Source organism: Chenopodium album, chromosome 6 (genome assembly GCF_948465745.1).
Source record: "Chenopodium album chromosome 6, dcCheAlbu1.1, whole genome shotgun sequence".
Classification (NCBI taxonomy): Eukaryota; Viridiplantae; Streptophyta; class Magnoliopsida; order Caryophyllales; family Amaranthaceae; genus Chenopodium; species Chenopodium album.
Window position 1 is genome coordinate 69,903,712 of NC_137839.1, and position 12,667 is coordinate 69,916,378.

The 12,667-nt window shown below is 36.0% G+C and overlaps 2 protein-coding genes and 1 pseudogene across 2 annotated transcripts; all 3 read right to left on the minus strand.

The window, feature by feature from the left end:
- Window positions 1-1,623: 1,623 nt before the first annotated feature.
- LOC145637139 (cytochrome P450 CYP82D47 pseudogene) lies at window positions 1,624-3,297 on the minus strand (annotated as a pseudogene).
- A 1,588-nt stretch (window positions 3,298-4,885) lies between these two features.
- Window positions 4,886-6,538, minus strand: LOC145635111 (cytochrome P450 CYP82D47-like). Its single transcript, XM_081686397.1, has 2 exons — window positions 5,609-6,538; window positions 4,886-5,506 (listed from the first exon to the last, which is right to left on the minus strand). The coding sequence occupies exons 1-2, from the start codon at window positions 6,536-6,538 to the stop codon at window positions 4,886-4,888; spliced, it is 1,551 nt and encodes a 516-aa protein (XP_081542523.1).
- A 992-nt stretch (window positions 6,539-7,530) lies between these two features.
- On the minus strand, window positions 7,531-9,658 carry LOC145635112 (cytochrome P450 CYP82D47-like). Its single transcript, XM_081686398.1, has 2 exons — window positions 8,732-9,658; window positions 7,531-8,263 (listed from the first exon to the last, which is right to left on the minus strand). The coding sequence occupies exons 1-2, from the start codon at window positions 9,656-9,658 to the stop codon at window positions 7,640-7,642; spliced, it is 1,551 nt and encodes a 516-aa protein (XP_081542524.1). The 3' UTR covers window positions 7,531-7,639.
- Window positions 9,659-12,667: the final 3,009 nt, after the last annotated feature.

The window sequence follows — 12,667 nt, forward strand, 5'->3', positions numbered from 1 at the left end:
GTCAGATTCTATGTTTGTCATGGCTGCAGTCTATGTGGATGACATTATTGTCAGTGGATCAGATGAAAAGGAGGTTGAATTGTTCAAAGCCCATTTGAATTCCAAATTCAGCATTAAGGATTTGGGATTACTCAATTTCTTTCTTGGGATTGAAATTAGTCATTTACCCTGAGGAATTCTTATGACACAGAAGAAGTTCACTAAAGAGTTGCTGCAAGACTGTCAAATGGATCTCTCTAAAACAGCTCTCTCTCCCTTGCCTACATACTTAAAGTTACAGTGTGATGTAGGTGATTTTTATCATGATCCAGAACTGTACAGGAGTTTGGTAGGAAAGCTTAATTTTCTATCTCATACAAGGCCTGATATTGCCTTTTCAGTAAAGACCCTCAATCAATTCTTAACTCAGCCTAGAGTTCCACATGCTACAGCTCTGCATCATGTCTTCAGATACATTGCTCATACAGTTGGTCAAGGTATTTTGCTTCGAGCCACTAATAAAATGACCTTACAAGCTTACTCTGACTCTGATTGGGCAGCTTGTCTGAACACAAGAAGATCAATCACTGGATACATTTTGCTCTTAGGACAGTCACCTGTTTCTTGGAAATCAAAGAAACAGTCCACTACCTCTACAAGTTCAAGTGAAGCAGAGTATAGAGTCATGGCTGCAGCAGCTTCTGAGGTAGCCTGGGTTGTAAGATTACTGCAAGAACTTAGAGTGCAGAATTTACAGCCTGTGACTCTAAGATGTGATAATCAGAGTGCTATACACATAGGGAAGAACCCTGTGTTCCATGAAAGGACCAAACACATTGAAATCGACTGTCATTTTACCAGGGAGAAAGTTCTGGAAGGTCTATTAGAGCTTACTTATGTGCCTAGTGGAGAGCAATTGGCTGATATTTTGACTAAGGCACTTCCTGTTCATCAGCATTCAAAGCTTAAATCCAAGCTAATCGTATCTGCTTCAGATATCCACTCTAGCTTGAGGGGGGATGTTGCTAATGCTGATATTGATTCCACTGCCACGTAGGAGAGTTTGTTATTTGTTTGTTATTTGCTGATGTCAGCAGTTAGTTACAGAATTTGTTTTGTTTTCTGTAAGAACATTCTGGTTGCAGTATATATTCTGCACTAGCTCTTGATTGTTATTCATTCAATACAATCAACTCTTTTGTTCTTCTTCTCTCTACAATTCTCTCTCTCTTTCTCTCTCTATTTCTGTATTTCACAGAATTCAATAAATAAAGTTGTTAATTTATTTACGAAAATGTAATGTGAGAAACAAAATTTGTTTCTCACCATGAGAAACTGGGACATCCTCGTTCATTAGTTTTAGTAGGGAACACGACATGATTGATTTGCCAAGGGGTTGCGAATAGGAAATGATTCATTTGAAAAATTTTGTAAATTTTTGACAATTGGTGTACATTTTTCTAAAAACTACAAATTCATCCCACTAATCATTTATCTAAAAACCATTTTTCTTGACCTTCATCCCACTAATCATAATTTCAATTTAGAACCCGTGCAATACATGAGGAAAGAATCTAATTATTATTAGTTTGACAAGTACACATAAATTCTATTGGTGGCGATGAATCAACAACCATTCTTGGACTAATAAAGTGTGTAAACATGGTCCTGGAGACGCGGATTGAGGAGGACTTCAAATGGTGTGACTTTCAAGTTGGTAATTCCAAAACCCTCAGTCATGTCAACAGCTTCATCAGATGAAGTCGATAAATCGAAAGCATGGAGTAAATTGGCTAGTGCAAATTGCATTGACAGAAGAGCATAAGTTATTCCAGGACAACTTCTTCTGCCACTTCCAAAAGGAATTAATTCAAAGTTTTGACCTCTGACATCACATTCTGTGTGAGTAGTAAGAAACCTTTCAGGCCGAAACTCCAATGGATCAGTCCACAGTTTCGGGTCCCTTTGTATCTTCGAAATATTTATAAAGAGTTTAGTCCCTGCAAGGATCTGGTAACCACTCACAGTACAGTCTGTAATGGCTTCGCGTTGTGTTAGTGGCACGGCTGGATACAGCCTCATAGTCTCTTTTAAGACGGCTTGCAAGTAGATTAGTTTCTTGACGTCTGATTCTTCGACTAGCCTGCCTTTTCCTACTTGGTTGTCTATCTCAGTTTGCGCCTTTTTCAGTGATTCTCTGTTATTCAATAGTAATGACAATGCCCAAGTTAATGTTGCAGATGTTGTGTCTGTTGCTCCTAATATCATTGCCTATTAAGAGTTAATCAATGCAACCATGTTAATTTGATGAAATTAATGTTATAAAGTTTGTAATGTGCATTAGAATTTACTTACCATGCTAATAGCTTTGATGATTTTATCTGCTTCGTGTAATACAGGATCATTCTTTCTTGTTTCGATGATACTAAGCATTACATCGATGAAGTCCTGTTTTTCTTTCCCCTGATCTTCAGAGAGCCGCCTTGCTTTATGCTCATCCAACCAACCTTGAGCTACATGATTGATTTCCTTTGCGACTTTCTTCATAGCCTTTTGATACCCTCCAATATCTAACCACCCCAAAAATGGAAGAGCATCTGAGGGAACAAAGATGCCTCCCAAGTCGAAAAAATCTCTCAACGCCTTTGTACACCTCTTATATTCTTCCTCACCAGGATAAAACTCCTTCAGTGACTTTCCAGCAATTAATTTTACTGAAGTATTACTGCTTATATCATTAAAACATTCTTTCATGTTGACTATGAAACTATTATCATTACCCGGACTTAATTTTTCCTTGATTAAATAACTTTGATAAATGGCTTTTATGACTGATCTTACCTCTGATGATCTTTGGCGTTCTAACATCTCTAGCCGGTTATTGGACAGGAGCTCAGACATGACTATCTTACGCATCTCACGCCAGTACGGGCCATAAGGGCTATATCCAAGCAGGAGAGAATTGTAACCCAAATGCTCTGCAGCGGCTGAGCAGGGCCGACTAGCAAATACTCTGTCATTGGTGTGTAGGCACTCTTTAGCCGTCTCTGATGAGTTTACAACTAAGGCTTGGTGGACACCAAGCTTCATCATGAAAATCGGACCATACTTATCTGCTAAATTCCCCATTATTATGTGAGGAAGCCCGCTTTTTATTAGAGGTAGATGGCCGATAATAGGCCATGAACCTGATGGTTGTGGTGGTTTTCGCTTGGCATTATCAGTCTTCCTTTTCAGGCTACAAAGAAATAGTATGAACGCAAGCATGCTCGTGCCTATCGAAACAGCTGGTAGACTGATTGAGCTGAGTAACTCCATTTCTAGGTGATTTTCTTTTGTGGACTGATTTCAGATTTCAAAGTTACTGAAATCAAACGATCTTACAAATTGTTGTGATAACATTTCTTATAAAAAGACTGAAGCGATTGTTGGTCATTGGTATCCCGGTGTCCTATGATTGTCACCATCACATTATTATAGGTATGAGACAAACACATTATATGAGAATGAGAGTATTACTACATAGTATGAACTGTCAAATTATGTATTACTTTCGTGAACGCAACTACACATTACTTTAATTAATGATAGATTAAGAAATCGAATTGTTGCAATATGACTATTTATGAGAATGTTACCGAGAACACTAATAAGAAGACGTGTGAGACTAGAGAATTACATAAATATAGGTCTAAAGTTTATCATTTTTGGGTCATTTAATAGATAGATAAAGATAATATGAACCGCTAGGAAACTGAAACTTTATGACTAAATATGAAAACTTTTGGCTTGCATTTCCCACTGAAGTTTTCAAATACAATAAAGAGCCTAAACAACACTAAGTTATATATGGTTATATGCATGAAATTTGTTTCTCATGAGAGCATTTTCGTGAATTAATCAACTTTTTTTATTATTGTAGGCTCCACAGTTGAATAAAGTTGTTGGTTAATTTACAAAAATGCCATGTGAGAAACAAATTTTATTTCTCACCATGAGAAACTGGGGCATCCTCAAAATTATAACTTTCATGCTAATGTAGATATATGATAAACTCCAACACAACCACTTTTAACACTATGCCACTAAAGCTAGAAATATGTTTTAATACAGTAGCAGTTTTTGAACCACTATTATTTGCCATTCTCAAATTTAGGTACCTCAAAAATGTATGTGCATAATACTACGTATATAACATGCTAACAAATGCAAATAGAGTATAAAAAAGCTACAATAATCCAATAAAATTAACTACCACTCTTTCCCTTGCATATTATAGTGTCGATTTCCATTGATAAGGTCTTCAAGACGTACTTATAAGCATCAAATTTTTTTAATTTCGCAATAACCAAAATTTTGATATCATATATGAAACTATATATTGAGACGAAACTAATAAACAATATATCACATGATTAAGTTTATTTGTATATATAATGAAAATTTTGTCATACTTTTTAGAATTCTATCATAATACTATTGGAATTGAGCACTATATTATGGGATAGAGTGAGTGTTATAAAACATACAGAACTAACCTGAACTGATTAATACTTATGCTTCTTAGTAGTTTCAACACTTTTATTTTCATGTTTGTTAATGCATGAGTTCAATTGTTAAAAAAAAAATTAAAAAAAAAAAAAAAAAATTATAAATTATAGTTGATGACATGATTTAAGTATACTTTAAGATGACATGATTAATAAGATCCACTTAATTATATATCTCTATCTTTCAGGAGAAAAAGAAAAAAATAGTTAAAGATAATCAAAATAGTTTAATTGTGCTTAAAATGCTAATGGAAACATGATATGACAAATGCTAAAAACAAACAGCATGCTAGTGTCAAAACGTTATTATTAGAGTTACACAAATGAAGATCAAATTTATTGCAATATCATAGCTACTAATAAAGATTGTGAGGAAGGCGATGTGTGAGGACAACCTCAAGTGGTGTGGCTTTTACATTGGTTAGTCCAAATCGCTCAGTCATGTCGACAGGTTCATCTGATGGAGTCGCGATCTCAAATCCATGGAGTAAACTAGCAAGCATAAATTGCATTACCTGAAGAGCAAAGGATATACCAGGACACATCCTCCTACCACTTCCAAATGGCAAATATTCATAACTTTGGCCTCTAACATCATAATCCTTAAAAGTCGTTAGAAATCTTTCAGGCTCAAAGTCTAGAGGATGTTCCCACACTCGAGGGTCTCTGTGAATTTTGTAAAGATTAACAAAGAGATGAGTACCTGCTGGCACGTGGTAACCGCTCACGGTGCAGTCTGTGATGGCTTCTCTTGGGACTGAAAGCGGCCCTGCAGGGTAAAGTCGCATTGTCTCTTTGAGGACTGCTTGTAAGTAGACTAAATTCTTGAGGTCTGATTCTTCGACTTGTCTTTCTTTACCCACCACATTGTCTAGTTCAGCTTGAGTTTTCCTCAGGACGTCTTTATTGTTGAGTAGCAATGACAGTGCCCATGTTAGTGTTACTGATGTCGAGTCTGAACCCGCTAAAATCAATGTCTAATCAGTCAAACAAAAACAAATTATGTTCTTACTCTGTTTCGCAAACATCAAATTTTGTTAACTAATTAATCATATGAATATGAATGAAAAAGTTGTTACCATGGAAGCAGCTTTAATGATGGTGTCTTGATCATATTTGGAGAGCTTTTCCTGTTGAGTCTCGGAAATTCCAAGCATCACATCTATAAAATCCTTTTCTTTAGCCACATTAGAGATCCTTGTCTTATGATCCTCCAACCACATTTGTGCTACTTGATCAATCTCTTTTGCAACCTTGTTCATTTCTTTTTCGTACCCTCCGATATCAAACCTTCTTAAAAAGGGAAGTGCATCAGCAGGAACAAATGCACCCGCCAATTCGAAGAAATCCCTGAATGCCTGACTACACTCATTGCATTTCTCAGCTTGGTAGAATTCCTTCAACAACTTCCCCGAAACTAGTCTTACCATAATGTTCAAGCTTATGTCGTTTAACCATAGATTCATTTCAACTGACGAACTTCCCTTGATTCTACAATCATCGAAGAGGACTTTTAAGGCTGATCGTATTACAGAGATCCTGACATCTTTGAACATCTCAATCCGATGATTGGATAAGATCTCGATGGTGGTGATCTTACGCATCTCACGCCAGTACTGGCCATATGGGCTCATACCCCATATAGCCGATTTGTAACTCATGAGTTCAACAAAGATCTTCTGAGGCCGGCTTAAGAATACTTTGTCATTTTTACCTAAGCACTCTTTAGCCATCTCTGCTGAACTCACAACCAAGGCTCGTGTGAAACCGAGCTTGATCATAAAGATTGGACCATATTTGTCAGCTAACTTTCCCAAGGTTACATGAGGGAGTTTTCCTAAAAGTAGTAAATGGCCAATAATAGGCCATGAACCTGATGGTTCAGGTGGATCAAATTTGGTTTTATTATGCTTCTTTTTCCATCTTACTAGGCAGTACAGGACTAGTATGAACGCAAGCACGCCTGTGGCGGCTTCAACCGAGAACTTGATGGGGTTGTGAAACTCCATTCAGAGCTTATTTCTATTCGGTTTAGTTGTCTGAAACTCTGAATTTAGATGTTGGTTGTAAATAGTTTTTTGTTACTGTTTTCAGTCTTAAACAATAATGTGCAATTCCGACCACAGAGTAAGAAATATCATATATACTTTGAAGATTTTTCCTAGCTTATCTGTAATTTGCTGTTCTTTATAATTATTTGATTTAATTGTTAGTGGGGTTATATGTTGGTGATATAGTATAGTTTTCTGGAAAACATGACATGATTTGATATGAATTTGAGATTAATAACGTTTGCCTTGCATTGCTGTCATGGTAAATGTTTGTTGGCAAGTGAGCATACCTTTGTTTGAAAATTCTGATCATTTTTTGTATTCTCTTGTATTTGTTTAATTCTGTTTCAATGAATTTCTACCCACTTAGCATCTTTCATAAGCCACTTCGTATTAAGTAACTTTATACTTCCCTTCATTCACTTTTAGTTGCAGCAGTTTGACAAAAAAAAAAAACTTTCACAACTTTTGTCAAATTTTTGCGAGTAAAAGTGAACAAGTTATAAAATGGTTTGCTGGCCGACATTTTGTCTTTCATGCCCCCTTATTCAAATGTAACATTTTAGTCAAACAGTGTTGTCTTTAAAAATTTCTAATAATTTTCTAAAAATTAAGCCATTCTATATAGGATTGATGTGTAGGGAAGATGATTTCGAACGCTCTCAAAAGTTTTATCTTCTATTTTTAACATTAGAAGAAATTAAAAAAGGAAAAAGATATATGCAGCCCTTAGGGCTGCATATAAGAAGTTAAAAGTGAAAAGAATTAACAATAAATAAACATTTATTACACCGATTTACTCGTGAATTGTCGATAAATTACCAACTTAATACTTAAAAAGGAAGGATATTAAATGCTTATATGCAGCCCTTAGGGCTGCATATAGCATTACCCATTAAAAAAATCTACAATTAAAGAATAATTCAAACTGGTTCATACAAGTATGACAATCTTAAAAGATCAGATCAAACATATAAAATATAGTGAAAGAATATTAGTAGTTTTAGTACACACTAATTATAGGACATACATAACTTCAGTACTTCACACAAATAAAGATTATTTATAAAGGTGTTCAGGTTGGCGATGCTTGAGGATGACTTCAAGTGGTGTAACTTTGAGGTTGGTTATTCCGAAACCCTCAGTCATGTCAACAAGTTCATCTAAGTGAATCGAGATGTCAAATCCATGGAGTAAGTTAGCTAGTGTAAACTGCATGACCATAAGGGCGAAAGATATACCAGGACAGATCCTCCTTCCACTTCCAAACGGCATAAATTCAAAATTTTGGCCTCGAACATCATAGTCTTTGTGAGTTGTGAGAAACCTTTCAGGGTGAAAATCTAAAGGGTTTTCCCAAACCTGTGGATCTCTGTGTATTTTGTAAAGATTAACAAAGAGTTGTGTGCCAACTGGGACGTTGTAACCGCTGACAGTGCAGTCTGTGATGGCTACTCGAGGAACTGAAAGTGGCACAGCAGGATATAGTCTCATAGCCTCCTTAAGAACTGCTTGCAAGTAGACTAAATTCTTGAGGTCTGATTCTTCCACCTGCCTTTCGTTGCCCACCACGTTGTCGAGTTCTGCTTGAGTCTTCTTCAGGACATCTTTATTGTTGAGTAGCAGTGACAGTGCCCATGTTAAGGTTACTGATGTAGTGTCTGCTGCCGCTAAAATCATTGCCTACCAAGTAGAAGAACATAACATTTTTATCTAATTATTGGTTATTATATCAGACATTAGAAATTAAATATTAAGTCCTTTCCTAGCTTGGTTAGTAGAATATGATTTAGCACAAATAATGTTACATATATACTTCATATTATAATAATTAGAGGGTGGAAACTTATCAATTAGAAATAAGTAAAACATGAGTATTATATTTATTTCATTTCTACTAATCAACAAAAATGTCATCTCTAAACAATAAACAAGTATGAAGAAATTCTTTTCCTCTGTAAAAAATTCTCAAATAATGTAAGCTCAAATCAAAGGCAGCCTAATAAGTTTAATTCATAGCTACAATCTTAATTGATATACTGCAGCAAAACAGGATTTTGGTGTAATTTTTTGTTCTTGTCAAAAAATAAGATCATCCAATAAATTGATGTCATCAAACTCAAATTTTAAAATTATGCAAAAAGTTCTTACCGCACAAGTGGCTTTAAGGATTGTATCAGTTTCGAATTTGGAAGGCGTTTCCTGTCCTGTCTCGAAAATCCCAAGCATCACATTCATGAAATCAAGCTTCCCCTCTTCCTCTTTTGATCCTCTTCTTTCTTTATGCTCCTCCAACCACTTATGCAATATATGATCAATCTCTTTTGCCGCGGCTTTCATTTTTTTCTCATACCCACCAATATCGAACCATCTCAGAAAGGGAAGTGCATCAGCAGGGACGAATGCAGCTGCCAACTCGAAGAAGTCCCTGAATGCCTTTACACACCTGTCATATTCTTCTCCTTGGTAACATTCCTTCATTGACTTGCCAGAAATTAATCTTACAATAGTGTTCATACTTACATCAGTAAACCATTGTTTCATGTCAGTTGATTCAGACCTAACATCTGATATACTCTTCATTGCTGATCTTACCTCTGAGATTCTGACATTTTTGAACATCTCCACCCGATGGTTTGACAGCAGCTCGATGGTGGTAATCTTACGAATCTCACGCCAATATTGACCATATTGGCTAAACCCCAACATCGCACCATTGTAAGCCAAATGTTCTACAAATATTGATTGGGGACGATTTAAGAATACTTTGTCATTGGTGCCGCCTAAGCACTCTTTTGCCATCTCTGCTGTGCTCACGACCAAGGCTTGTTGTACACCGAGCTTAATCATAAAAATGGGACCATATTTATCTGCTAATTTTCCCAAGGCTATGTGAGGAAGTCCTCCCAGAAGATGCAGATGACCAATTAAAGGCCATGAACTAGATGGTTGAGGGAGTTTTCCGTTAGTATCCGCCTTCTGTTTTCGTCGAAACAGGCGGTAGAGAAATAGTATTAAGGCAAGCAAGCTTGCAGCTTCAGCAGAGAACTGAATGGGTAGTCCAAATTCAAATTTCATTTGCATTTAGAGCTCTTTTTGGTGCTAAAAATAAGAATATGTATCTTGAGAAATTTTTATTTTTTTGATTTCAGACAACTTATTAACAAGATTTTTTCTTTTAGGAGATAGTTCGATCACTTCTTTGTATAATTGGATTTTTTTATATGATATGATTAAATATTTTATTAGGGAATTAGCCAATTAATAATGCTTAGTTGCTGAAGAAAACATCTTTAAATAAACATGATGATGCATGTAATTTGTTTCTTTTATACTAATATAGAAAAATTATTGGCACTTTGCATTGACTTTTGTTTGCATCGTGATAAACGATTAGTAAGCTACAAATTATTTTATTCATTTAAAGCAATAATGTAGCATATACATTAATGTATTGCCTCTACCTGACATATCAGATTAGATCTAGGATTATGCAACATGGAATGACGAATTCGAGCAAAAACATCTATGCAAATTTTTGGGTCATCAATCTGGTTCGATCCAAGTCTTGTTAGGTCGGATCATTTCAAATTTGAGTCAAGTTAAATTATTTCACTTTGCATATTAAAAACTAGATTGGCTCACTCCAAATTAGGTGGAGTTCGTTGTTTTGGGTCAGATTAGGAGGAAACCTCGACTACAATCAAACTTGTGGTTGCACTTTGGGGTCATCAAAAATAAAGGCTTTGTTTAGTTTATCTTATAATAATTATAAAAGTTTTTGCATGTATCGGGTGTACAATAAGTTTAGTGTACATCATGTTATTGTTACCAAAAGTTACCAGTATTATCACAAAATTACCATTAGTTCTATAAAAGTTAGCCTTCTTACACCTAATTACTTTTATTCTCATAAAATTACTCTTAAACTATCAAAAGTTACCTAATTACTCAATTACTTTTATTCTCGCCTTAAACCATCAAAAGCTACACATAAACTATCAATACCCATAATTAGACTTGGCAAATGGGTTGCTCGGGTCGGGTATAGGTCGAGTCAGTTAACATTCAAGTCATGTATGGGTCGGGTTGGGTCATTTGGGTTTCGGGCATAGCTCGGATAGGTATCGGGTTTAGTTCAAGTCAGGTCAATTTCAGGTCGGATCATTTTTTATTCAAGTATGGTTAGGTCATATTTGGGTCGGGTCAAAATCAAGTCGGGTTATGTTCGAGTTGTTCCATTTTTGGATCTTACTCAAATCATAATTTTATATTTTATTATTGTTATAATAAGAGCTACATATTCGGTTTATGAGGGTAGCTACAATTGAAGATGGACAATTTGAATTATTTTTGGCACCAGACATTTATAGTTCAATAAGGTAATTTTAGTTTGGGATAGTATTGGGTCTGTTTGGGTCAATATCAGGTATCGGGTTTGTTCGAGTCAAACAATTCAGGTCAATTTTTGATGGGTTCAATTCGGATGTCGGGTCAACTCTATTTTTGGGTTGGGTATGGGTCGGCTCGTGTCAATTTCAGGTCTTTGTATTGGGTCAATTTTGAGTCATGTGTCGGGTCATTCGGATCGGGTCATCAAGCTTGGGTCAGAATTGCCATGTCTACCCACAATGCACAAAAATAAATATAAATTAATTAGAATTAAAAACAAAAACCAAAAAAACCCAAAGACCACCGGCCATCAAGTGGCAGCCCTTCCCCAATCGGTAACCTCTACTCCTAAATTGCCCTCTTTGATCCCCTAACCCCAATTTTTTTACCTCTCTCCCTCCCTCCATGCAACAACAACCTTCCCCTCACTCTGTTCATTTGCTTTTTCCGACAATTTAAGGAGAGAGAAAGTGAGGGGGCTGCATTTTTTGTGGTTTGGGGGGTTGGAGAAGTGATTTCGAAGGTCAGGGTTTACGTTGTTGTTACAGTTGGTTTCGAGGGTTATGGGTGGCGGTTTCAAGGTCGTCGGCTATGGTTATATGGTGGTTTCGAGTTTTACAGTTGGCGGTTTCATGGCAAGGTTTTTGGCTATGGCTAGTTCAGGGGGTGGGGGAAGGCAGAGTGGGCCTGTTTCAATTCGCGGTAGTAGGGAAATTTCTGGGGAGGCTTTGGGGGCAAGAGCTATGGAGATAGTGGTTTGGGGTGAGTGACTACCGGCAGCGGTTGTGGGCTAATGGTGGCTTGGCTGGGTTAATTTTTTTTTTAATTGAATTTTTCTTCAATTATTTTAGTTTTTTGAACCAATTACAACTTGACATGTGTCAAGTTACCTAGAATAAGAGGTCATTGACTTTCGTTGAACGGTTTAGGATTGAAAAAAGAAAATACAGGTGAAAGTTGGTGGTATTGTTGCGGAATAATCGAAAGTTGGGATTATTAAAGTGTTTATTTCCTTAAAAATATTTAAAGTTATCTTTTATACTACAAAATTTATTACTTTTATATTATGTAATCACGAATGTATAAGAATTTACACATTAAAAAAAAATTCAAACTAATGATAAATTAAAAGTTACCTTTTAAGGGCTTAAATTACCATAAAAATAGTTAAAATTGTCCTTAAACTAACCATCTTACAATAAAATTAAGTTACACCCTGTTGGAAATAAGAAAGCAAAAGGCTAGAAGAGAAACGTTAAAGTAAAACCGATGCTTTCTAATTCATTCAATAATAGAAAGTTAGGCCATTTAAATAGCCTTTACAAGTTAAACCAAATTTGCACCAAAAAAAAAAAAAAAAAAAAAAAAAAAAAAAAAGTTAAACCAAATAGCTAAAATAAAGCAACTAACTAGGAAGTTGGTACTCCACGTTATAATCCAAATACTTAGGGGCCGTTTGGTTGGGGGTAATCAGGAAAGGGAATGGGAATCAACTGGCCTCATTCCTTTTGTTGATGTTTGTTTAGCACTTTTAATCATTCCCATTACCTCCCCATTACCCCAAATCCTTCCAACTCCATTCCCCACCCCTCTAGACTTTCCCATTCCCTTTCCCTACCCACCTTCACACCACCACATCACCACCTTCATACCTACCAACACCACCGGAAAACCAGCCCGACAACCGCCGCCCCT